Genomic DNA, 24,555 nt, shown 5'->3' on the forward strand with positions numbered 1-24,555 from the left:
CGTGTCGAGTGCTTTCATAGCAGAGAGACGAGCTGTTCAGCCTATACAGCCTGTGTGCATCGCACATGTACATCCTTCCTCTGAAGAATTGCGGATATAGAGAAACCCCTCGGGGTGGCTACACCCGAGAGAGAGGGTAGTGCTCCTTGGATATTTTTTTTCTTTTGCGACACGGTTGGATACGAGCTTTCTTGACATCTTTCTTTCACTTATGCACTACGTGGCCTCCATACAAGCATAATGCACGGCCGAACTTCTATATCCGGAGTGTAAGTAGAGGGAGGTGAGAGTTTGCGTTAACTCTCCTGCTCTTCCATTGTGTCTACAAATAAAACAACATTAAAGTGCTTCATCCAGTATATTTCACAATTCAGTCCTGAGTAGCGACATCCTGTATATACCAACTCCAACCCAGCTCCGCCCTGCGCCAACCAGAACACCAAAGCCGGATGCCACAGATATACAGCATCAACCAAAACAGCACTTTCCGCTCGTATATATCCAAATCCTTCTTCCATACTTAGAGCTACTCATTCACAACCTTCAACCTCCCCCCCGGACTCCTCTCCCCCCTCTGCTTCTCCATAGGCCCCCCACCAGCACCCCCACTCATGTTCAGCCCCTTCTCACCGACTTTATGCACCAAGTTCCCCAGCCTCCCGCTCGTCCTCCCACCTTCCCTCCCCTGCTGCCCAGCTCCAGCCCCGTCCGCCGACACAGTCGTCGAATTGCCATACTGCGGCTGCTGCGGCTGCACCTGCGCAGGCATCGGCCGGTTCGCGTGCGCGAAATGCCCCGTCTCGATCTCAGACCGGCCCGCATCGATGACGGACTGGTTTTTCAAGCGCGTGGCCTCGGGCGCGCCCATGTGGCGGTCGACGGAGCTGTTGAGGGTGCCGCGGAGGGTTTCGCCGACGCCCTGTGAGAGTCGTTAGCATAATCATCTTTGGAGGCGAGAATGTAAGTGGAAGGCTGGCGCTTACATGTATACCCGCCGCCGCCGTCTTCAGATTCGCGAGCGTCGAGCCTCGACCTGCTCCGCCCTGCTGTTGTCCCTGCGGCACCGAGTTCCGCGGGCTCAATGCGGCGGGGACATCTGGGTGGGTTTGCGTGGGATAGCCTCCCTGCTGTTGCTGTTGCTGGAAGCCTCCCGGGTTCGAGTGCACGTACTCCTGCGCGGGAACCTGGACGGGTACGCCCGCGGGCGGTGTTCGGCCTGGGTATGAGAAGTTCTGGCGGCTTGGGGAGCTTGGTGTTACGGGCGATGCGCCGTATTGTGGCGCGCCTGTTTGCTGTGGAGCTGTTACGGGTGACGAGTCAAGCTCTACGGACATTCTGTCGCGCATGGTGCTCTTGTTGGGGATTGGTGGGGAGTGTGATTGGTTGGAGGAGGTGCGGGCTCCACCATTAGTGGTATGGGAAGGTTGTAGGTGTGGTGAGACAGTAGGGGCGGGCGGGTTTGGACCGGTGGTGTTTGTGACGCTTGGGTTAGAGTTGTTGGCTTCGATTTCCTCGTTTGGGACTTGGACGGTGGTGCTACCTCCGGGCCCTGTGTGATGTTAGCGTTGTGCAAATGGAGACGAGAACTCGGGGTTCGTACTGACCGGTTGTTGTAGTCGTCGTGGTCGTTGTGGTCGTAGTCGTCGTGACTGTATAGCCGGTTTGCGGGTCTTGGTGTGTTTCCTTAGCAATTGTCTCTTGGCTATGGGGCACGCCGGGAGAAGCGCTCCTAGCAGCACTAGGAGGGGGTTGTGTTGGAGGATTATATGCAGGCGTAGTCGTAGGGGGTGTAGGAGCAGTAATGGTCGTCTTTGGTGGAGCCTGAGGAGGAATAGGAGTGGTGCTTGGAGGTGGTTTCAGATGCTCTCGAGATGATCCTCTTGTCTCCCCACTAACAGGACGATGGGCCGAGTTACGGCGCTCAGTGCTGGAGAAGCTGGGAGCTCCATTCGTGTCGACTTCTGAGAAGGAATTGGGGTTCTCGCTGCTGGCATACGCCGAGTCGGAAAATCGAGCCTCAGGCGGATCCTTGCGATCTTTGTCTTTGGAGTGGAATGGGTTGGATAGGCGGAAGCGAGACTTCTTCTCCTTCTCTTTCTTCTCTCCATCGGTTAATGGGGGCATTGTTGAAGTAGCGTCGTCTAGGGTTTCGGACGGTAAAAGAGGGACAGGAGGAGGGCCCTCGTCGAAGCCACCTGCGGGGTTGGCTGTGAAAACAGGTGTAGTCCGCTCGGGCGACTGAGAAGCTGAGCCTACTGGTCTTCGTTTTACGAGCTTAGAACTAGATCTTGGGGGAACGTTCATAGTCATCTGCAACAGGAATCCAAGTAGAAAGCAATTCGAGGTGATACCTTTGTAAGATGGAAGAGTAGCTTGAAAGCAGCGGAACACGCTCACCATAATCAAGACAACGACCAGTGATGTCATCTGCGTTTTTGACGCCACAATGATGTGGCTGGTGAGTTTAGCGTGGATGCTTGGCCTTGTTGGGCGTTCATCTTGGATGATCTTGTCTGCAGACAGGTTCTGCAGACGCAGCGTCAGCCTATCGAACTCCGTTCACCACTTTGTGGGCTTTGGAGCCAGCGCTCGATGAGGCAAAGCATCTGAACGCTTTACCGCCTTAGGACCCACCATGTCATGGCTGAATCCTCCACAATTTGACCACCGCCCGGAATTCTTCCACACACAGTGGCGTAGTATCATTGATTTCCGAATGAGTCGGTGAAAAGAGGTATGCTAGAAGCGTTAGAGGGTTATGAGCCACCGTTCAAAGTGATAAGTCGTGCACAACCTAAATGTGTGTTGATAACATTTGCCTAGAATGTTGGCTCATGAACCTCGAAAGCCTGTAGAATGCCATCAGTCGTCAAATGAATGAAAGCAACATTCGTCCTCCTTAAGCAAAGATACTCGTTCCGGCAGGCTTCAAGTTACCTATGTAGGTACACTCCCACTCCCACGGACGCGAGCATAGATTAGTCCGTGCCAGCTTCCACATCGCAAACTTTCCAGTCCAAGTCCCCATACCTCATCCCATCCGCTCGACTTCTGTACTGAAAATCTTCTGGAAAATCTTCAGGGTCAAAGCCATCGCGGTGCTTACAGTACAACTCCACTTCAATTCTGCCCGCACCGTCGTAAGCTTCATCAAGCAACCACCGCACTCCAAATTCCGCCTCGAAGTGGTGCGCCGGCAGAAGCGCGAAAAAACCCTCAACGATATCGTAGAGCAGGCCCATGGTTATCCCGCCCTCGCGCTCGATCTCCGCGCGCCAGCGAGGCTTCTCGCCAGGCAGGACGTACTGGGGATCACTAAAGCGCGAGAAGTGCGACCGGAGGATGGTTAGTTTCGTAGGGGGTGGTTGCATAGGCAGCATGTGCCGCCAACTCGCTCCTTTTCGCAGTAGTGGCTCGCGGCGATGTGCGAATCCGAGCCACGACAAGTGAACAAATTTGTACCGACTGGACACGTGCTTGTTGATGCTTGGATCGGTGAACCATGGGCGGAATCGCTCAACGAGGACCTGGTTTGCCGCCCAAGCCCCCGATGCGGTCTTGGGTTCTGCGCGAAAATAGAGGGTGCGTTGTAGAGTAGGCGAAGAGCGAATTGTAAGCCAGAAGCAGCGTGAGATGAGCTGCGCAGAGAGGAGGGAATGGAATGAGAGCGGGAGGAGAATGAGCTCGAGGAGTTCGGGAATTTCGAAAACACGTTGGGTGGCTATGGCCATTGCAATGGTAAACTTGACATGGATTATCTGATAGACGATTCTCCGCCAAATAGGACTGTATTTATGGAGGCTCGGTGGCTGATTAGACACTGATCAGAGACGGATGGAATTGGGCGCCAAGGTGAGGGCATATAAGCAGGGGCATTGAAGTATTTTAGGGGCATTGAAATAGAATATATGCACTAATCACGTGCGACGTTAACTACTACGTACATGTAGAGCGTGAACACCAACTGACAGCCATTGCTGAATGCGTCGCTTCTATGTGACAGGTCATAGATCTGCCAGTCCGAATTCTTCACTACAAAAAAAGTTGGCTTTCAAAATATAAAACTGATGCCTAGCGAATAAGGCACATCTCAGCTGCGAGGCTGAGCTCGTAAGCGGCCACCCTCTAATGTATAGCCACTATAAAGCCTTGTCTTCTATGAATAAGAAGACGACCATATCACACTTCAGATAAACAGGGCGAGATTGTCACGGTGATATATGTAATCTAAGCAGAAGTCCGTCGAATGACCCAGCATTATGGCCGAGATTGGGCTCATAGCATCCGTAATCCAAGTCGCCGGCGCAGGCCTCAAACTAGCCGACACACTATACCAATACGCCGAATCTGTCTCCACAGCCGATAGGCGTATCAAAGACATCGCCAGAGACGTCAAGCTGACCTCGCGTGTCATCGACGAGCTGGGCAGCATCTTCAAGCAGGGCGAAACCGCATCGCTGCTCTCTAACAATGCCGTCAGCACAGCCCAGGAAACGGTGCGCGAGTGCTCCAGTCTGTTCGAAGAGATGGATGCCGCGCTCAAGAAAACGAAGAAGAGCACGTTGGGGAAATTCATGCTGCCTTTCCGAGAGCCGAAGATGGAGCTTCTACGGGCGAATATTGATCGCTTGAAGAGCACGTTGCAGTTGTTGATGCAGGTTTTGACGCATGCATACCAGGTAGCCTCTCAGTATGTAATGGAGATTCGCAGCTTTTATCAGCACTTGGCTAATGAATGGCATGTAGTAAGGCGCCGAAAGAGGTGGTCGCTGTCCAGCGACATAATATCAAGGTGTTGATTAAGGCTAAAAAGGAGTCTACAAAACGATATCAGGAGTCCTTGAGAAGTTATAGCATGAGTGATGAGAGCACAGTCTTGAAGTATTTCTTCGCAGGTTTACTATCCTCGAATCCCTAGACTAACAATTGCAGTGACGACGAAATCACTATCAACACCAAGTCGCTCGGCACCTCGACAGAGGAAAGCATTGGAGTTCTCACAGCCGCTTCCTCAATTGGCTCAACCATCACCAAGACAAGCCTGGCGTCATGTGTTGCACATATCCAGAAACTACTCAACGATATTGAACTCGTTCAGCATGCGCTGAATTCTAAGAGCGAGGGCGAAGACCCTTCTGAACACGAACAGGCTCTTGTTGGCTCCTACTTCAGTACGCGTGAACATCTCGACACTATCATCCTCGGCGGCTCGGGCCCAGGAAGAACCGACTCGGGTCTTTCAGACGAGACACTGGTAACGCCTCGCGGAAGCAGAATCAAACCAGGCTCACGCCAGCGACAATACAGCAATGAGTCTCGCTCGCGTAGCCGTAGTCGTGGACGCAATAGGAGCACCGAGAGAAAGTGGGAGCAAGCCGCAAAGGTTGCCGTCATTGCTAGTGCCACCGAGGCCTTTCAACGCCGAAAGGAGTCTGGCCCTCGGACTGGAGAAAGAGGACAGCGTATTACAAGTGCCGTTCTCGGTGCCGCTGATGTTGGCAGTCTCGTAGATAAGGATCCGGATCGCAAGGGTAAGCGTCACATCGCTGAAGCCGCTATCGGGGATCTCGCTGCCTCTGAACTTACCACTAAGCTTCGTTCGCAACCCCTGAACCGTAACAGGTCCAGATATCTTTCTCGAACCCGTTCGAGTGATAGGAAAGACGAGAGCTTCAGTCTATCTGATGCAGGCAGCGCAGTCAGCCTAAATGCAACACAGAAAGAGACTCTTCGGAAGAGAATGGACCATTTGGAAGCCCAGATAGAAAAAGCCGAAGCGGAAGCAAAATCGAAAGCCGAGTCAGACGTAGCAAAGTTATCAGTAGACAAAGCTGTTACCGAAGCAAAGGCAGCTGATGAGAAAGCTAAAAGAGGATATAAAGCCAAAATAGCGGAAGACAAAGCTAGAAAGGAATACGTAGAAGCAGTGGCCAGCGATGAAAGCGATCTCGAGGCAGCTGTAGGTCTGACTGCGCTACATATGGCAGAGGCGCAAGAGGAAGTAGCGAAAGAGAAAGGCATGGAAGAGTATGAAAAGAACGTCGCAAAGCTCGCCCCTCCATCTGACGAGATGAAGCCGGCAGTGCAGTTCCTTGATGCCATAGGGAGGGAGTTCACTTTCCCTTGGCATCTAGCCAAAAGCTGGAGCGTGAGTACATCTGTCCTTTCCTCGCGTAACGTTTACATTGAACTCCTCAGCTCTTATTCCTTCCAGTCTAACACAATCAAAGGCAATGAAAGAACTGATCAACACCGGCTTCGCCCATGTAGAAGGCTTAAATAAACACGTCTTCGCAGGCCACTACGATCTTGCAGGCCCTGATGGCGAAATCATGCTGCCTCAAGTCTGGGAAGCTCTCATCGAGCCCGGTATGACCGTCAAGATGATATTGTGGCCGGAAATTCCACCACCTCCCTCAAGTATAGGACTAGGTATGCCAGGCCCTCTCCTACCTGTCCCTGATCGCGGCGTACTGGAACCCTGACTGACACTTTATGTATAGCACCTCCCAAGAAACAGCAGCAGAAACTGTCCCTGGGGGACTTTCTGACCAACCAAGGTATGTGCCAACTTCCCCAACCGACATGACGTCCTTAATTAACGACATGCAGCTGTGGGATCATGGGCCGATGACATGGAGGATATGCCCCCAGCTATCAAAAAGAGGCGTGGAGTTGCCAAAAAGGCAAGGAAATCTACGACGAGTTACTCAGGCCCTCCCCTACCTGTCCCTCTCCCACCGCCTCCTCCGCCTCCTCCGCCTCCTCCGCCTCCGTCTCATCCGCCGATGCCGGGCCAAGACATGGTCGTCGTCAATCACCATCCGTCGCGGAAAAAGAAACCAGCGCCTTTACCGCAGTTCCTCAGGTGGACAACCGGCGGCGCGGGTAAGAAGGAAGTGAAGACCAAAAGGGCCGCAACAAAGGCAAATACAGGATCTAACCAGCCCGTGCCAGGACGCTCTCGAAGTCCTGTGGGAGCGCGACCTCCTTCCCCCTCTCTGGAGGTGGAACCCGATCAAGGCAAGGCGGTGCTCGAGCTAGGAGAGGCAGACCGCGAGCGGATCTTTCGCAATGACATTGAACCTACATCGGTAGCTCGCTCCAAATACCAATTCGAAGCTACCTCTTCGGATGACGAGCTTGATAGCGACCCGGTTGCATTCCACGACGCTGCGGCGCGACTAAACGCACTAGCCAGAGCCACCGACCAAGAGGCTTCCGTACAGAACACCCGTGTCTCGCGACTCGTCTCCAAAACAGATAGAGTCGATGACCACATCGCTCCCGTAAGCTCACTTATCCCTGTCTCTTTACCCGTTTAGAAAAACTTGCTAACATACCGAGGCACAGAACCGACAGCGACTTGATCGAACCGGGGATGATATTCCCAGACGACCCCGAATAGCTGCATCTGGCACGCACACAAAAGCCGACATCTTCGAAGCGAAAATCGCCGCAGCCGTCGACGACACCACCAGTGACGATGAGACGTTTGTATATGCCTCAAATTCAGACGCCACGCAACGTCCACGCGGACGTCAGTTTTCCCCAACCCCCGCAGCGGCCGCGGTTGCAGCGTCGGTAGAGCTCCGCCGTTCTCCCTCTTCGCGATCCGGCAACAACTCTCTGCCCAGCTATGTACCACTTATGCGGCAACCAGAGGCCACTGTGTGGAGCGATCACGCACAGTCCGAGGACGCGCGGAGACAGGCAGCCATGACGAGGGCGGCTCTGGCGGGGGTGGCCGGGTCCGCTGCAGGGCGGACTTCTACCACCTCCTCGTCTGGCGTAGCGGCTGGAGTGAGGTCGAAGATACGGCATCACGGTGCACCCAGAGCATCCGTCTATGCACCTGGAAATGTGGCTGGTAGTGGAGTGCCTATGCGGTTAAGTGCTGGCGAGGTGGACGCGGTTGATGTCGCTGCCTCTGTGGCGCAAAGGTTAGAAGGGGACGACTTTGAGCCTAAAGCGGCTTATGTGCTTGATGACGGGGTTTATGGTAGAGCGGACGGTGGAGAGGATGAAGAAGAGTGGGAGACTCCAAAGCGCGGAAAGCGCGGGAAGCGGCGTGCGAGGATGCAGTATATTGATGTTGAGGCTGAGGTGGACGACGATGAGGAGGGCGAAGAGGATGATGAGGTGGATGAGCTGTTGAGTGAGTGGACGACACTGAAGAGGGAGGAATATATGGACGGAGGGGTAGATGTGAAAGGAGACGCATGAGATTTCGGGATGAGATCGGGAACCTTTGGGGACGGATGCAGCATTGTACGATTCCAAAGCCGTTTATCCCAGAGAGAGCGAAATATCCAAATTCACGCACCCGCCCAACCATGGTCTAAAAGTCATAATAACCAACCTATGCACCCACCCCTTCAACTCCCGAAACAGATCACCCCGCGCACACATCTACTTCAGACTACGAACTCGGCACCAAAACCCCCTCACGACACAGCACAACCACCTTCTTAAAGAACCTCCTCCACTCCAGCGGATCCCCACTCGCCTTGACAAACCGCACCTCCAGCATCTCCCGGCCAAACCGCTCCACAACCACGTGCCCATTCAGCCCCTGCTTGCGCCCATCCACCGTCTTCACCCGCACCCACGCCTCCTGCTCGCGCTCCCACTCCTGCATCTGCTCCGCGCTGAACGGCGGCAGCGGCACGCCGAGCCGATGCAACGCCTCCGCCAGCAGAGGCAGCAGAAGCGAGAAGGGTAGTGGCGATAGAAAACGCGCGAGCGAGTGCGTGGGCAGGATGTCGGCGAACTTGCGGGCGGCCTGGGTGAGGGAGAGGGGCACGGAGGGCGTTTGCGTGAATTGGGAGAGGCAGGGGTCTTCGGAGAGGCGGTCGAGCGTCTCTTGGGACACGGGCGCGAGGGAGGCGCCAGCGCCGACGGGCTGCGAGGCGGAGATGCCGTCGTAGATAGGGAGGCGGGGCGGGCGTTCCCAGTCGAAGGGGGTGTCGGCGATGGGGGTTTCGGGCTGGGTGGCGGAAAGCGGGACGGCGTGGGAGCGGGTTGGGAAGGTTTCTGGGGTTATGTCGAGGTCCATTGCGTCGGCGTCTGAGGCGGCGGCGCGTTGGGAGGGGGTGGGGTCGGTGTTGAAGTCGATGCGGAGGGATGAGAGCATTTGGGTTGCGAGGCCGACCGGGTTGGAGGCTTTGCCGGAGGGGTTCAGGAAGGGGTTTGGCCGTGTGAACCATGGGTGTGTGCGGATTTCGTCAAGGGTGAAGCGGGTCGCTGGGTCCAGTTTGAGCATGCCGCGGAGGAGGGAGATGATATCTTGGGGGAGTTTGGTCCAGAGTTCGTCAGTTGTGCGGCCGTTGGTGTCGACGTATTCTTTGAACTCTTCGCTACGGCGGGTGGGCTCGTCCCAGGGAGTGTTGCCTACAAGGAGCACGAAGAGCACAACTCCACAGGACCAGATATCAGATATGTTGGCGACGTAACCAGTGTCCAGGACGTCCGGTCGTTTGCTGTGTCTTCCACTGAGGATCTCGGGGGCGATATAGGGAGGACTGCCACACACGGTGTTGCAGACTCGAGTCTTTCCGTCTCTTCTGAATAGAGCTGCTAGCCCGAAATCCGCAAGCTTGAGGTCACCTTCACCAGACAACAAGACGTTTTCTGGCTTTATATCCCGATGTGCTACACCCTTCGAGTGCATAAAACTGACTGCCCCTATCAGCTGCGTGAAGTAAAAGTGTGCCACATCCTCCCCAACGCCCTCGTCTGCCTCAATCTTGTCGAAGAGATCTCCGCCTTCAGCAAGCTCCATGGCGATCCACGTCCACAGGGGATCCTCGCCATTCCCCAGGCAATGTATTATGTTCTGGTGTTTCCCGAGATATTTGTGTAGGGTGATTTCCATGGCAAGCTGCTTAGGTGAAAGACGACCTTGCTTGAAGGCATGTTCCTTGTTGACGAATTTGATGGCGATGACGGGTTTGGGGGCATTGAGGGGCGTTGCTTTTCGTATTCTATGTTCAATTAGCATGCTTGCTACTGGCACACGCTGAACTCCGCTCACGAGGCATATGCGCCTTGGCCTATGGTTCTTGATACTATGCGAAACGGAAGATTGGTTGGTAGTGGGGCGATCTGTGACTGCAAATACTGGTGAGTTTGGTGAAAGCACAGTCGCAATGGGTTTCACACTCACCCCCGGAGGTGCTGGTGCCATAGTAAGAAATTGTATCCAAAAAAGTCTGGCAAGAGAGTATGTTGTTGTATTTGAAGTGGACAAGGCAGACGCGATTTGGACGATGGTCGTCGTAAACACGGCTCACTAGCGCCAACACCCGCGGTCACGTGCGGACTCCCCTATCACATGTAAGCTCAATTTTCCCAGCATCGCTAGGAACAATGTTAAAGATGCTCTGGCAAAAACGATACGAGTCTGTAAGAACGTTGGTCAAGACGGCTTCCAAGAGTGTGCCATGATTACTCGTATAGAATAACCCGGGACAGCCTTTCCGGTCCCATGAGACATTCAGCCTTCCTCGTCCCAACAGAAGCATTTATCGTCAAAAACTGAACATCACTTATTCCCACCAATCCAGTCAAATCATCAAACCATCCCGTCCTGTACACTTCCTCTCACCATCTCACTCTACCACCAAGCCAACCAACACTTCCTGCACTAACCTCTCCACAGCGCCCATCCCCAACTTCCAGCAGCACCTCCCTCCGTCCTCCGCAAAGAAAAACCCCGAAAGACCCGTATACCGCAACCCAACCTCCCCTCCTCCCGCCCCGCAGGCATCAAACCCGCATATCCCCTCGCTTCCAACAGATCAGCAGTCGCGCCTCCACCGCCACGGGCGCATCATCCTCCCCATCCCTCATCGCAGAAAGCCCGTTATGTAACCGCATGTGTGTACAAGTGCCCATCTGCATGTTCGCGTCCATGCACGGGAAAAACCGCAGATGCGATGAGCGTGTGATTGCGTTGCCCCCTTATCGGCTGCCAGCATGCGCAAACGCCTCCAACGTAATAGCCACCACGGGAGAGAAGGCTGCAGGTGCGCTCGGGAACCTCGGGGCGCTGAAAAGTTTTCTACGTTTTGTAGATGTTCCGTATACAGGTACGGTAGGGTGGCTTCCGTCAGTGGCCAATTTTACTACTTATGGACTGCACAGGCGAACTCCCAGGCGAGGGCCGTGAAGTTTCGTTGTTTGTGTGCTTTTCGAGCAGGTGGGAAGCGGGCGCCAGTGGCGGGCTTGGCGGGCGGGCGGATACGAGGGCGCCACGTGGGGATACGAGGGGGGTGGGGATCAAGCTGGAAAGAGGGAGGAGGGAAAAGGAGAATAGGTTGGTGTTGCTGAAGGTTTGATATGGGCGGCACGGCAGTTCTTGAAAGCACTAGGCAGGAGTATCCAGTTTGCAAATATCTAGCTGTAGCTTCCATTCAGGGGGAGAAGAGGGTTCCCAATGTGAATTATCATACATCCGATGCAAGCTTCCCCCAATCCTTCCACCACATGCGCAAAGAAGCAGCGCACATCGCCTTTCAATGCCATTCGCAGAAAACAAAATTAATAGGCTCTCTCATCTGCTATGCTTGCTGCCTTCAGCTCGACCTTTTTGTAATAGTGTGCAATCGAAGAAGAAAAAAACTCCTCCTCTACTAGCAACACTCAAGCAAAAGGCATGATTTATGAACAAAGGTGTGGTGGTGCATGGATGCATGAGAGAGAAGAAAAGAAAAGTGGAAAACAAAAAGCCAAAGCAAATAGCCACCCATGAGAAAATGCCGGAAGAGTGAATTTGGTGGGAGAGTATTTTCCGGTACCGTAAACGCCAAAGCTTCTAGCTGTGCCATGCAATGAGTTCAATCAAAGGGGGAATTCGGTGAAAGGAAAAGAGAGCATATAGAAATTACAGAGGAATTCCCCTGCCATCCATCATCCAAAGCTCCCCTCGTTCAGAAGGGTAGATGACAGCATGTAATGGGATTGCTCGGCGTTCCATGGATAGCCTTATCGCAGAGTAAAAGCATGGATGATGCAGAGGGCCAGGAGATTTGCTGGCGCCATTGCACAACAGGAGTAAACCCGGCAGTTCCGTATGAATCGTGGAAGACCGTTGGTGAAATCTGTCGAAGAGAAAGGTCATGAGCCATACAGACGCCGGAAGGAGCAAATTGAAGTCGACGTCTATGGTGAGGAGCGGGTCGGTGCTCCTAGGGAAGCCTCCAGGTTGCGCTCGCGGATCTGTTGCAGATACTTGGGGCTTCGGACAAACTTGGGCACGGAATCCTGAATAAAGTTAGTAAAACATAGGGGAAGAGCAGTTATCAAGATACTTACGCTGGCCATCAACTTGAAGATGGAGTTCTGCGCACGATCGAACAGCAATGCAACCTCATCCAGACTCTTGAGCATCGAGGTATCGTCGCCGACTGCGCGAGTCATACGGCTAGCGAGTTGAGTGCGGAGACTATGGTCGATGTTCAACTCATTCGGAGAGCCAGGAGCAAGGAAGGCGTTGTACAGGCTGTATGCAGCAGCCAATGTCTCGCGGATGACCTCGACCTTGGGAGCTGGGGTGATAGCTTTAGCATCTTTATATTGCTTGGTGAAGTCTTGAACCTCAAGGTAGAAGGAGAGATTCTCTTCGCAATGGCTCTCTTTCAGAAACTCGCGGAACAGGAGACGTGCGGCCGGGTTGGTGATGATGACTCCCATACGATTGGCGTTGGAATCTCGCATCGTGCCATCGCGCGGCTTGCCGTTGGCCTCGCCGTTGACGGAGCCCTCAGGAGTGGCAATCCAGCCCGCGACTTCTTCTCCGAGCGGGGTGACGTAGTAGATAGCTTGCTTCGAGGCCACGAAACGATCACGAGGAGTGTAGCCTTCTACCGGAGCCATGAAGCCCTGTTCAAGGAACAAGCCAGCAACTTCGTAGGTCTCACGCTTGTCGACCATGGTGCAGCAGTCCATAAGCCAGTCAACAGTGGCCTTGCCAGTGAAGGTGTAGAGATAGAGCTTGTCGTTGAAGCGGCGCTCCCGGATCATCCTGACGCCGATGTTGGAACGGGCAAAGTCGTGCAGCGAATCAGAATCTGAGTTTGCGTCGTCATTCGCCTTGTGGCCGACGAATCGCGAGAAGAGAATCTTCAGGGTGTCGGGGTCGCGGTTCAGCCTGTCCGTCTCGTGCTCACGCTCCAGAATCACGAGGGCTCCAGCGTTCCGGGGGAGGTTGGTTAGGTCGCGGACATGTGATTGCTGGATACCATTGCGGTTGCAGAAGCGCTCGAGGATGTGGATGCCCTTGGGAGTGAGAGCCCAGACGGAGCTCTTGCTGTTGAAGTCCGTCTTGCCATCGACCGACTCAATGAAACGAGCATCCAAGAATTTCTGGCAGACGGAGCGGGCCATCTCTTTCGCCATGGAGAAGGTGGTGGTTGTGGTCGTGGTCACAACGCGGGAGGAGTCCTTGGGGTCTGGCATGCGATTGGACTGGGAGAACTTGAGGCTGCCGAGATTGGTGACGGCCTCCTCGGTCGTGAAGGTGTGCTCGATCATGCGGAAGCGCACGCGGTGCGGGGTGAGTGGGAGCGAGACCATGAGTGTGGAGAAGAGATCCTTGAAGTCCTAATTGAGATGCACGTTAGCTAAGCCAATTCACTGCAAAACGCGAAATCCAGAGTAGCAATAGTTAGCAGATCCAGGAGGGGACAACCTGGCAGAGCCAACCGCGGGTACGGTTGGTGGTGAGTCGCTCGAGCAATGTCGGCTCTGTTCGAGGGTGCAGACGTCCGGCGGGAGCGCCGTCCGGGGCCGCCGTATGCTTGCTGGTGACGTCCAGAGCCATTTTGAGCGTCTCTCGCCAGTCCAACGCGAGCATCGAGGCGGTGAGTCCAAGAAACGGAGGTGAGAGGTGGTAAAGTGGAAAGTCGTGGTGGAGCGAGGTTCGTGGCCGCGGAGTGGAGCAGTTTAAACGTGGCTGCCCAAAACGGAAGGCGGGCCACGCCGGGACACGACAAAATGTTTGCACTTACTCTAGTGAACGGGCGCTCATCGTCCGTCATACGGAGCAGCCTCGACGACGTTTGATGCATCTTTTTGTCCTTGGCGGTCTGCAATTGGGACGCGCCTGAACTATTGCTTCGACGCTGGCCGGACTCGAGCCGAGACAGCGAGCGCGACAACTGGAGCTTCCCGCGGCGGTTGGCGACAGACGAAGCCGGCACCTCGCTCGACTTCCGGGAACTGATTATATGCGCCAGCGGCGGCGACAAGGCGGTCTGAGACAGCGACCCCGAACTGGGATTCCTCTGCGTCGGCGGCGGCGCCTCAGCAGCAATCGAAACCAGGCTGGCGGAACTGTCGCGTGCTCGCGGCCCCGAAAGCGAAGGGTGGTCGGGCTGGGGATTTGCGGGCGGAGAGGGCGTGGAGCAGGTCGTCAATGAGGGTGAAGTGCTCGACGGCGTGGGCTGCTGGGCGGGTGCTGCGACTTCTCCCCGCGACGGCTTCCTCAGCAACAGCGGCAGGCGACGAGACAGGCGGCGGACGTCGCTCGAGGCTCGATCGGTTCGCTGGGGACTAGGGTCTGCGGTGGTGTTGCTGGCGGAGGCTGGAGATGCAGCAGCGGAGGCCGAGGTCACAGTCGACGACGATGCTGACAATCGGGCGTCAGACGAGGGTGCGGGAGCAGCAGCGGACGCAGAGGCAGTGTCGCTGGGGGTGGGCGCGCGGGCGGCGAAGTGGGAGTGCAGCGGGAGGAGTGGTGGGGAGATGGAGTCGAGTGAGGCGAAGGGGGAGGTAGTATACGGCATCTGGGATGCTGGGCGGGTGAGGGTAGGAGCGCTCCTCAGCGAGAGCACCTGGGCAGGTCGCAGACGGAGTGGGTACGAGCAAGGGTGTTTCAGAGCTACCTGCACGCTGGCTTGGGCCTACGACACTGGGCTGGCCTCAACCGCCTGGTGATGATCCAGCGCCCCCGGCAGTGAGACTCCAGGGCAGAGCTAACGCGATCCATGGCGGGCGACCACGAGGCATCCCTGCAGATCGCGGTGGGACGGCAATTTGGAGCCTGAGGGCGCGAGGACGTCCTTCGAGCGGACGGGGCGCTGGTGTTTCGCACGCTCAGCACTCTCCACGGCGACGTCCACGGCGCTGCAAAAGCAGCTGCAAACGGACGGCAACGGCATCGGCCAACACCACGCATCCACACCCCGTCCTCAGCAGCATGCAGCTCGTATGCCCGCGTGGAGGCCCCCGAGGACCGCCGACGCGGGATCGCAAGCCCCTTTCGCCGCACAGTGTCGCCGATTCCTCTCACGGGCACCGCCAGCCAGCACCGCCAAAGCCAAAAACAACCTCACGGGCCGTCGACACCGGCTCGCTGGGCAGCGACCGCGACGGCGGCGGCGTGCTGGTGCTGATCGCGGGCGGCCACGCTGCGTGCATGGCTCAGCGGCGCGGTGCCTGCTGCATGACTTTCGACGAAAGCCCTGCACGTCGCCGTCCACAGGAGCGAGTGGAGGAGTCCTGCGCTCCACGGCACGTTGTCGCCGGGATGCGTGTGCAGCGGGCGGCGTCGGCCTCTCAGACAGCAGCACCAGGTCCACCAGGTCAACCAGGTTTCGACTGCTGCACCGCCGTTTGGCGCTCCTCAAAGCCCCGTCGTGTGCAACTCCGGCCGCGGCTGCGCGCATCGCCGCCGGCTGAGGCTCTGTGCCTTGGAGTCACTGCGGGCCTATACGCTCCCTGGCTGCTGAAACCGGCGCTGGAGGATTTGATGCCTGACGCCGCTGGCGGTGCGGGACGTGGCTGCTAGCTCCATTCCACAATTGCCCACAACAACGTGCCCTCCACGTTGCACCCTGGCCCGGACGGCCGACCAGTCTCCCATCAGCACAGCCAAGATGCACCATTCCGCGGCATCTCGCAGCACAACCTCAGCAGCAGAGACACGGCCGCGATTCTTTGCCACACCAGCACCGTCTCGTCGCAGCGAAGGGCAGCACAGCACGCACACGAGGCCGCCAGCACACACCAACCGGCTCGCGTGCCGCAGATCCTCAGCCCCATGCGGCAACGCGACATCTGCCGCGTCGGCAGCGCAGTGCCACGGCTGGGCCTGCAGTGCTCTTCTGTGGATGGGCGCCGGCCTGACGACATGTTTCTCGACTGGTCGCTCCACGTGTGTGCGACGTCCCCGCAACGAGACACGTTGCTTGCGGCTGCGAGACATCGCCCAGCACTCCCGCGGCCAGGAGCTCCTTGCGTCCCCCGGGCTCAGGGTTTGAGGGCGCGCGCTCCCGACACCAAGCCTTCCTCTCCGCCGGCACCAAGCGGCGGAATGGGCCGACTGCCCGCATGTCTGAGATGTGCTTGTTGCGCAGGTGGAGACGCTGGCGGAGGCCATTAGTCGGCGCGGTTGGTCAACGTGGGCGGGAGCGCAGCGAGAGACGTCTGTGCCGAGCCGTCAGGGGTTCGGGATGCCGAAGCAGCTAGCAGCGAAGCCGGGTAGAACATTCGCCCTCAGCGCCAGTCGCCATCTGGCAAGAAGCCTCGCGAAATCTCCGACTCGGCGCCAGTGCACGCCCCCACGTTTCGCCCTCGTGTCGCTGTCCTGGTTGTCCCTGGGAAGCATCGGCAAGGGGCTGTGGCTGGGAAACACCCTCTAGGCCTAGCGAGCAGCGCGGCCGGCAGTGCCCCCGGCAGCATCTTGTTGGCCGGCAGTTGGGCCGATCGCGAGTGTTGGCGGGACCGAGTCTGTCTCCATCGTCGTTGCGGTAACGAAGCGAGGGCGTTGGTGAAGGCATGACACGCTGCCCGGCTCGACTCTGGCCTCGTGTCGGCATGCAGCCAGCATGGCTAGTGGAAACCGCCCGCGCTTCACCAGCAGTAGGCCGAGGAAGCCCGCACCGCAGAGAGCAGAGCCGTGCTGGGATGGCCGTCCTCCGAGATACCCGCCGTAATAATCAGCGCCAGGCGCGCTCATTCGGCTCTCGCAGCGCACGGCGCCTGTGCTGCCATACTGCTGCCTCGATGAGGTGCTGGGGGAGCCTTTCCATCGCTTCGACAGTCGCAAGGAGCAAGGCTGGGCAGGCTGGTGGTGGGCATGGGCATGGGCTGCTGGACTGCTGGACTGCTGGGCTGCTGGGCTGCGTCTGTTGGGCCTGCATCTCGCACGCAACTTGGGGCTTGCATGTTTGGCTGCACGCATCCACGATCTCTTCGTTGGATGTGTATCGCGGGCTGACAGCCTCCGCCGCCTTCAGTCCCTTCTCTGCCCTACGCCTCGTCGCAGATCATCTGACGAATCGGCTCTCCTGGCCAGCTGCTGGACCCCCGAGTCATGCCCGTTGACCAAGGCACGCCGGACAGGGTTGGCAACACGTGGCAGCCCAATCTGTGTCTGGATAGGGTCCGGCCTCGCGCGCGAGCCGGCTGCGGGTTCGCTTGCAGGCCTCGCTTTTGTTGTGGGGGATTATTCGATAAGTACCCGTGGCCATGACTCTCAACCCTCTCCACGATTCCGAACTCTCGCACCACCTCGATCACCTCCGGCTGCCTGTTTCCGATCCGAGCCTCCGCGGGACGAATTGGGCGCGACCGAGCTCATACTTTGCGGCCGCCGTTGTAGGCGCGAATATTTGACTTTGATATTGACTCCGTTCACGCGCGGGCGTGTCAAATGTCGGTGAGACGCTGCTGCCACTGTACATATTCCGCCCTGATATTGATGACGAATACCATGCGACCTCCAGAAAGCCCGGTCCCCCGCGCGTTGATACGCCGCATGGTCTGATTGTCGTGTTGGACGCGCCTGATTCGCTCGCCAGCCTGTCGATCCATCAACAACACTGTCAAAAAGGATGAGGGGTAGCGCTGTATTCGGCCGAGCCCTATTGCAGAAGCATGGCAGGATTGATATCTCGACGCCACTGCCCTACTATTGTCTAGATCTAGACATGGCGAGTCGTGGTAAGGCTGTTCGGAGCTGCTGCTTTTGATAGCGAAATCGGGCTTGATCTTTGGACTGGTGCTTTTGACATCGCCTGCGTCTAAGTTTCGAATAGTCCAGGAGGATATTCCTTAGTTATCAACATCATCAAGTCCATCGTCTCTTTCTCTCAGCTTACATTTTCATCCATCTCTTATCTCTTAAATCTACTCCAGATCCGGATCCGGGCTCCTGGTGGTCCTAATCCAGAGAGAAAAGGCGGTCGTTTTGGCTCCTGGTTGTCCCATCCTGAATCTGTAACTGTTGAATGAAGGCAAAGACACAAGACAGCACTTACAGCAACGATTCGCAGGGCTAACCTGCGGAAGTCTGCGCGATATCTTACAATATCGTCCTCTTCTTCCTCTGCCAACCCCGACCGGCTGGAACTGGGAGCAGCAAACGTCTGCTCCCAGTCCCAGTCGGCCGCAGCCGCCGGAGTACCCTCGAGGCTGTATCACGTGTTGTCAGAATGAGACCTCGCTAGAGTTGATATCAAAACGAATAGGGGTACTTACGGCAACTTCTTCCAACCGCGAGACAGTCTGCGCTTGATAGCCATGGTGTCGTTGTTTGGTTATAAAGATGTAAGAAGTTAAAGAAGAAGAAGAAAGAGGAAAAGCGGCAGCAAGAGCAGGTGAAAAGTGAAGTCGCATGACGCGATAGCGCGTGACCACGTGGACACGGCGTTACGATTTGCCGGGCTGCTGTTCACGATAGAGGGAGCGGTGGGTCAGGAGTCGTGAAAATTCTTATTGTGCTTCTAGTAGTATGGTGGGTTTGTCTATAGATGGGACGGGCACTTGATGATAAGCCCCTTTCTGTGTCCCTTCTATTAAAAAGAGGCACGACGCGTCAAAGAAACGCGTGGGTAGCGCAGTAGTATGTCATAAGGCTGCGCTCACGGATATTCTGCTACTTCGATGCCATATTTGATATGCGCAGGACACTGTCAGGAGAACCCCCGGCTCCATGTGGCTTGTCAGTCAAGAAGCAGTCTAATTTCCACCTTAGGGAACTTTACATCGCCTCCAGGTCTTCGGAAGTCTGGAGAACCACCTCCTGCAGTGCCAAAGGAGCGTGCAGCGTGCGTCAACTTCCAGCAAGATACCTAGTGTTAGGACCTGCGTTTTCCGCACCTTGTTATCCAGCTACAGGTAGCACCATTGGATGGTAGGCACCACTGTCAGAAGCACTTCAGCTGTGAGGTCGGTGGTCAGTCAAGAGGTGACCTAAGTTCCACTCTATCAAACTTTACATCGTCTCTCGATTTCCAAAAGCCTATGGGGGCACCTCAAGCAGTGCCAACCCAATGTGTAGTGTGCATCGACTTTCGGCATGATATCGAGTGCCAGGTCATAGGATTTTCGCAAGTGTGAATTCAGCTACTTGGATGCCACCTTTAGCTGCTCGACAGCACTGTCAGGAATCCCCCAGCTGCAAGGTAGCCCGTTAGCCAAAAGGTAGTACAAATTCCGCTGTTTCTAACTTCACATCACTTCTGGGGTTTTCAGAGTCTGTAGGGGGCCCTCAGGCAGTGCTAAACAAGTGTGCAGCATGTATCAGCTTCTGGCACGATAGCGAGTGCTAGGTTCTAGGTTTCTCGGACATGGAAATCCAGCTACTTGGGTGCCACTTCTGGGCTGTTCGACAGCACTGTCAGGATTACTTCAGCTTGGCCACCGGGTAGCTTATGGCTTCAAATGTTGAAGCCAGCACAGCAGACACAGAGGCAGGCATGGCGTTGACTCTACGCTGGCGCTGGCGGTTAGTGTGGTGGTGGTAACTGTTAGGCAGCTCGCTAGCCAAAAGGTAGTCCCAATTCCGCCGTTTCAGACTTTACATCGCTTCTACGGTTTTCAAAGTCTGTAGGGGTCCCTCAGACAGTGCCAATGAGTGTGCAGTGCGCACTGGCTTCTGGAAAGATACAGAGTGCTAAGTTTTGGGGTTTCGCACGTAGAAATCCAGTTATTTAAGTGTCACTTTTTGCTGTTTAACGCCACTGTCAGGAGTACTCCAGCTATCAGGTTGGTGGTCAGTCAAGAGGTAATCTTATCTCCACTCTGTCAAACCTTACATCGCTTCTCGGTTCTCAGAGGCCCATCGGGGCGCCTCAGGCAGTGCCAAATGGGTGTACATAGCCTTGTGTGAACGTTCATCTATACAGGTGGTATCGTGGCCCCAGGCTTTTCGGGCCTATTTCCCACTGTTTAGGTCGTATGTTTTCTTGCTTTCATGTCGGGGTGTGCGATATGCTTATGAAGGGACTCCAGTAGGTGGAGAGTTTTAAAGCGTACAATGTCAAAGTTCGCACATGCTGAATCGTAAAGTTAGCCAAGATCATCTGTCTCGGCCACCAGCTCAGCTGGGGCCGGCGGCTAGTTGGGAGCCTGCTGGTCCCCTCGAACCCAGCTACATAGGGTGGGCCCACTAGGCTACGCCTTCCAGTCGTCCGCAATACCACACTATAAATGAGCTATACACTCGCATCGACGACGGGCCTCTGTCTGCTGGCGCTGGATGGCGGCGGGGTGCGCGGCCTCTCGACTCTACACATCCTGCAAGGCCTCATGAAATGACTGAACCACGAGCGTCAGCAGGCCGGGCTCTCCTCAGTCAACCCGTGCGAGGTGTTCGACCTCATCGGCGGAACCAGTGCAGGCGGGTGTGTTTCTACTGCTGATGCATATCTAGAATACCACTAAATCGACTAGGTTGATCGCGATCACGCTCGGCCGACTAGAGATGACGGTAGAGGCCTGCATCGCTGCGTACGAGGAATTGATGAAGGCTATATTCGAGAAGAAGTCAAGTCGACTGCCGGTTGGCTGGTCGGGCAGGACGAAGGCACAATTCGACTCGGGCAAGCTGAGGAAGGCTATCGAGAAGGTAATCAGAGACAGCGGTGCCTCAATAGAGGATCTATTCAACGACGGTCAAGATCGCGGGTGTAGAGTGTAAGCGGGAAAGTTCGTATCATGTTTTCATCCGCTTACTAGAGCCAGCTTCATCTGTACCGTCGCGCACGAAACCAGCGGCACCACGCGTCTTCGAAGTTACGACTTGCCTGACAGGCCCAATATCTCGGCCACGATCTGCGAGGCTGCGTTGGCGACCTCGGCGGCAACAGGCTTCTTCGATCCAGTGAACGTCGGCTCGCGACGATTTGTGGATGGCGCGCTCGGCACAAATAACCCTGCCGAAGAGGTGGAGGAAAAAGCGGCGAATATCTGGTGCTCCGAGTCTCGCGAGCTGATGTCGCTTACCAAGTGCTTTATATCTGTTGGCACAGGAAACCGTGGCAAGAAGGCCCTTGAGGACAACATGCTGAAGTTGCTATCAAAGACGCTAGTAGACATGGTAACGGAGACGGAGAGAACGGAGAAGAGAGTCATAGCGCGATGGGCCCGCCTCTTTGACGAGAAGCGATACCTCCGGCTGAATGTTGAGCAGGGACTGCGGGGCATCGGGTTGGCAGAGTACAAGGAGCAAGGCGCAATTCAAGCAGCGACCAATGAGTACCTGGAGCATCCGCAGCAAAGCGTGCGAGTCAGGGACTGTGTTTTACACCTGAAGGACAAGCAAAGTATGTATATCGATGATTTCACGTAGCAGTATACACATATAGGCTCGTGCTAATATACAAGTAGACCGAGCCGATACTGCCTTTGCAGCTGTCGTGAAAGTATGGCCAAGCTGTGAATAATGCGATATTTTGCTAACATCTGCCCAGGAGTATACTATTCGCATGAACCAGCTTCAAATAAGTAGGGTGTCCTCTACCTGTTTTTGTAGCATGATCCTTACCTACGACCAGAGTCCCCAGAGGGTTTCCAGAATATTCCGTTCGCACAAAATCGTCGTTTCGTCGACAGAAAGAAGCAGCTCGACCTGCTTCAAAACGAGCTACTCGGCGACTGTGGAGCAGCGAAGGTAGCCATGGTAAGCCTAGGAGGCACAGGGAAGACACAGATCGCACTCGAGCTCGCATACAAAATGCAGGAAATCACGCCGGACTGCTCGGTCATATGGATCCCTGCGATTAGCATGGAAACGATCGAGCAGGCATATAAAGGCGTTGCAGAATAGCTCCGGCTCCCAGGCTCAGACGACAAGCAAGCCGATAGCAAGGTCCTTCTCCAACGCCATCCGAGCCAAAAAAAAAAGGCGCCAGTCGATGGCTGTTGATCTTTGATAACGCAGACGACGTGGACATGTGGACAGGACGAGACGGCTATCCTCGCTTACTTGATTTTCTACCAAGAAGTGACCTTGGACGAATAGTCTTCACAATACGTGACAGGAAGACGGCCGTTAAGCTTGCGCAGAAGAACGTGGTTCATCTAGCAGAGACAGACGAAGAGATGGGCCTACAGCTCCTGTATAGACACCTAATTGACCAAGCCAATGATCGCCGAATCGCGACGAGATTGCTTGCAAAACTGGCCTATCTGCCACTCGCAATTGTGCAAGCAGCCGCCTACGTCAACTAGAACGGAATCACTCTGGAAACCTACTTGGCGCTGTTAGCAGAGCAGGAGCAAGACGTGATTGACTTACTTAGCGAGGACTTTGAGGAAGAGGGAAGATACAGCGATAGAAAGGATCCGGTAGCGACGACCTGGTTGATCTCATTTGAGCAGATCCGCCGTCGAGACACCCTGGCGGCAGACTACTTGGCATTCATGTCGTGTGTAGAGCCGATCGACATACCGGAGTCGCTACTGCCTCCGGGACGGTCCAGAAAACGAGAGACGGACGCGATCGGCCTGCTGAATGCGTACTCGTTTGTAGCAAAGAGGAGCGGCAAGCTGACGCTCGACGTTCACCGCCTAGTACATTTTGCGACTCGAAGCTGGCTCCGTGTAAGAGATAGCTCAGTGCGGTGGACGTTAAAAGCGATGCGACGTCTGAAGAACGTGTTTCCAAATGATGATCATCATGCGAATAGAAGCGCATGGAGACTATACTTGCCTCACGCGCGACGCCTGCTTGATGCAACGAAGGAAGAGGACGCAGAAATAAGAACAGAGCTGCTCTATAAGTTCGCGATGTGTCTGGACAGCGACGGAAAGTATATAGAGGCTGGAATTTCTTTGTTTGAAGTTATGCAGATATGGCAGAAGGAGCTAGGAGAGGAGCATCCTTTAACGCTAATAAGCATGAACAACCTGGCCTTAATATACAAAAATCAAGGCCGGTGGAAGGAGGCGGAAGAGCTGCAATTACAAAAACTAGAGATCACAAGGAGAGAGCTAGGAGAGGACCATCCTTCAACGCTAATAAGCATGAACAACCTGGCCTCAACATACACCAAGCAAGGCCAGTGGAAGAAGGCGGAAGAGCTGCAAGTACCAGTACTAAAGATTACAAAGAGAGAGCTAGGAGAGGAACATTCTTTAACACTTATAAGTATGGGCAACCTAGCCTTAATATACGTCGAGCAAGACCGGTGTAAGGAGGTAGAAGAGTCGCAAGTACAAGAACTAAAGATTACAAAGAGAGAGCTAGGAGAGGACCATCCTGAAACGCTAACAAGCATGAACAACCTGGCCTTAATGTACGCAGAGCAAGGCCGGTGGAAGGAAGCGGAAGAGCTACAAGTACAAGTACTAAAGATTTGGAAAGAGAGAGCTAGGAGAGGAGCATCCTGAAACGCTGACGGCCATGAGCAACCTGGCCTTCACATACAACGGCCAAGGCCGATTCAGCAACGCCATCGAGTTAATGGAAAAGTGTGCTTTACTTTCTCAACAATTCCTTGGTATCGGTCATCCACATACCATATCGAGATCTGCTTTCCTTAAGAGCTGGGAAGCTGAGCAAGCGGACTCGAACGATGAGTATACTGAGTAATGCGGTGTTAGCAACGCTGTCGGTATAGATGAAATAAACACGAGCTTCAATTCACGCATAGGTACGTGCACGAGTAAAGGTGGATTTGCAAACTACTGTACCATCCCACCCGTCCGATCTCGACCAACACCAACACCCACCCCTCCCCAATCCCACTCTAACCGCCAGCTCTAGGCCCATCCTCCCAAACCCCCAACCCCAGCGCTGCACTCCTGAATCCTTCATCCTCGCTACGCATCTCGGAGCCGAGCCGGTCATCAAGATCTGACAACTCGAACCCCGAAAATAGTCGATTACGTCAAGACGCAGGGTCGTTAGCTGACGGGCGCGTGCCTGTGCGCAGGGATATGGTCTCCGGGGCGCCTGGTTCCCGGGCGCCGGGACGGGGGGAAGTGGAGCTGGAGGCCGGTGGGAGGTTTAGGAAGGAGGGGAGGAATGGGGACTGGAATGCGTGTTAGATGAGGGCTAGGGACGGGACTGGGATACGTGTTGGATCGCGGCTGGAGGTGGGCGAAGGGAGCATGGAGCGCGGTGGGGGGATGATGAGGCTGGCATGTGATGGGAGGGTAGGGCTGGGCGAGGGAGGGAGGGAGGTAGTCGTTGGCGGGTGGTTTGGAGGATATGGTGCATGTGGGCTTATTTGTCTGTATTGTTCCATCTTTTCTTACAAAGTACTTCGGAAGAGGTGTATGTGGGTTGTTTGTCTGACGTTGCGTCGTTTTTGCATTTAT

At 55.4% G+C, this 24,555-nt stretch overlaps 11 protein-coding genes across 11 annotated transcripts; 7 read left to right on the forward strand and 4 right to left on the reverse strand.

Moving 5' to 3' along the window:
* Positions 1–1,441: 1,441 nt before the first annotated feature.
* BDZ99DRAFT_26100 (uncharacterized protein) lies at positions 1,442–2,358 on the reverse strand. Its single transcript, XM_033713792.1, has 2 exons — positions 1,601–2,358; positions 1,442–1,549 (listed from the first exon to the last, which is right to left on the reverse strand). Exons 1-2 carry the CDS (start codon positions 2,308–2,310, stop codon positions 1,537–1,539), a joined length of 723 nt encoding a protein of 240 aa, XP_033576253.1. The 5' UTR covers positions 2,311–2,358; the 3' UTR covers positions 1,442–1,536.
* Positions 2,359–2,802: 444 nt separating this feature from the next.
* BDZ99DRAFT_26108 (uncharacterized protein) lies at positions 2,803–3,928 on the reverse strand. The gene has a single exon (XM_033713793.1). The coding sequence runs from the start codon at positions 3,729–3,731 to the stop codon at positions 2,979–2,981; it is 753 nt and encodes a 250-aa protein (XP_033576254.1). The 5' UTR covers positions 3,732–3,928; the 3' UTR covers positions 2,803–2,978.
* A 331-nt stretch (positions 3,929–4,259) lies between these two features.
* Positions 4,260–5,212, forward strand: BDZ99DRAFT_355224 (uncharacterized protein; the record flags this gene model as incomplete). The annotated part of the gene is made up of 3 exons (XM_033714601.1): positions 4,260–4,690; positions 4,747–4,881; positions 4,933–5,212. Coding segments are annotated over 3 exons (846 nt in total), but the record flags the coding sequence as incomplete, so codon positions are not given.
* Positions 5,213–5,962: 750 nt separating this feature from the next.
* BDZ99DRAFT_443486 (uncharacterized protein) lies at positions 5,963–6,485 on the forward strand (the record flags this gene model as incomplete). The annotated part of the gene is made up of 2 exons (XM_033717852.1): positions 5,963–6,148; positions 6,231–6,485. Exons 1-2 carry the CDS (start codon positions 5,981–5,983, stop codon positions 6,483–6,485), a joined length of 423 nt encoding a protein of 140 aa, XP_033576256.1. The 5' UTR covers positions 5,963–5,980.
* On the forward strand, positions 6,369–7,487 carry BDZ99DRAFT_26132 (uncharacterized protein). The gene has a single exon (XM_033713795.1). It carries the CDS (start codon positions 6,636–6,638, stop codon positions 7,323–7,325), a length of 690 nt encoding a protein of 229 aa, XP_033576257.1. The 5' UTR covers positions 6,369–6,635; the 3' UTR covers positions 7,326–7,487.
* BDZ99DRAFT_463145 (uncharacterized protein) lies at positions 7,356–8,265 on the forward strand. The gene has a single exon (XM_033720013.1). The coding sequence runs from the start codon at positions 7,720–7,722 to the stop codon at positions 8,224–8,226; it is 507 nt and encodes a 168-aa protein (XP_033576258.1). The 5' UTR covers positions 7,356–7,719; the 3' UTR covers positions 8,227–8,265.
* A 157-nt stretch (positions 8,266–8,422) lies between these two features.
* On the reverse strand, positions 8,423–10,189 carry BDZ99DRAFT_488331 (serine/threonine-protein kinase Chk1; the record flags this gene model as incomplete). Its single annotated transcript, XM_033722898.1, has 3 exons — positions 8,423–9,986; positions 10,037–10,113; positions 10,169–10,189. 3 exons carry the CDS (start codon positions 10,187–10,189, stop codon positions 8,423–8,425), a joined length of 1,662 nt encoding a protein of 553 aa, XP_033576259.1.
* Positions 10,190–12,165: 1,976 nt separating this feature from the next.
* BDZ99DRAFT_387991 (RGS-domain-containing protein) lies at positions 12,166–14,789 on the reverse strand (the record flags this gene model as incomplete). The annotated part of the gene is made up of 4 exons (XM_033715550.1): positions 12,166–12,267; positions 12,319–13,605; positions 14,013–14,288; positions 14,469–14,789. 4 exons carry the CDS (start codon positions 14,787–14,789, stop codon positions 12,166–12,168), a joined length of 1,986 nt encoding a protein of 661 aa, XP_033576260.1.
* Positions 14,790–15,202: 413 nt separating this feature from the next.
* BDZ99DRAFT_520658 (uncharacterized protein) lies at positions 15,203–15,793 on the forward strand (the record flags this gene model as incomplete). Its single annotated transcript, XM_033725552.1, has 1 exon — positions 15,203–15,793. The coding sequence occupies one exon, from the start codon at positions 15,203–15,205 to the stop codon at positions 15,791–15,793; it is 591 nt and encodes a 196-aa protein (XP_033576261.1).
* Positions 15,794–15,881: 88 nt separating this feature from the next.
* On the forward strand, positions 15,882–16,786 carry BDZ99DRAFT_476741 (uncharacterized protein; the record flags this gene model as incomplete). The annotated part of the gene is made up of 2 exons (XM_033722077.1): positions 15,882–16,259; positions 16,505–16,786. 2 exons carry the CDS (start codon positions 15,882–15,884, stop codon positions 16,784–16,786), a joined length of 660 nt encoding a protein of 219 aa, XP_033576262.1.
* Positions 16,787–20,439: 3,653 nt separating this feature from the next.
* On the forward strand, positions 20,440–24,208 carry BDZ99DRAFT_508961 (FabD/lysophospholipase-like protein; the record flags this gene model as incomplete). The annotated part of the gene is made up of 12 exons (XM_033724369.1): positions 20,440–20,499; positions 20,560–20,633; positions 20,683–20,925; positions 20,974–21,358; positions 21,422–21,554; positions 21,619–21,653; positions 21,702–21,735; positions 21,795–22,045; positions 22,096–22,452; positions 22,507–23,577; positions 23,612–23,885; positions 23,999–24,208. The coding sequence occupies 11 exons, from the start codon at positions 20,440–20,442 to the stop codon at positions 23,822–23,824; spliced, it is 2,856 nt and encodes a 951-aa protein (XP_033576263.1). The 3' UTR covers positions 23,825–23,885; positions 23,999–24,208.
* Positions 24,209–24,555: the final 347 nt, after the last annotated feature.

The sequence above is a fragment of the Mytilinidion resinicola genome, assembly GCF_010093595.1.
Source record: "Mytilinidion resinicola strain CBS 304.34 unplaced genomic scaffold BDZ99scaffold_10, whole genome shotgun sequence".
Lineage (NCBI taxonomy): Eukaryota > Fungi > Ascomycota > Dothideomycetes > Mytilinidiales > Mytilinidiaceae > Mytilinidion > Mytilinidion resinicola.

Excerpts from the sequence above, each read along its gene's own strand:
- BDZ99DRAFT_26100 (XM_033713792.1), bottom strand. The coding sequence starts at position 2,310 with ATGACTATGAACGTTCCCCCAAGATCTAGTTCTAAGCTCGTAAAACGA.
- BDZ99DRAFT_26108 (XM_033713793.1), bottom strand. The coding sequence starts at position 3,731 with ATGGCCATAGCCACCCAACGTGTTTTCGAAATTCCCGAACTCCTCGAG.
- BDZ99DRAFT_26132 (XM_033713795.1), top strand. The coding sequence starts at position 6,636 with ATGGAGGATATGCCCCCAGCTATCAAAAAGAGGCGTGGAGTTGCCAAA.
- BDZ99DRAFT_463145 (XM_033720013.1), top strand. The coding sequence starts at position 7,720 with ATGACGAGGGCGGCTCTGGCGGGGGTGGCCGGGTCCGCTGCAGGGCGG.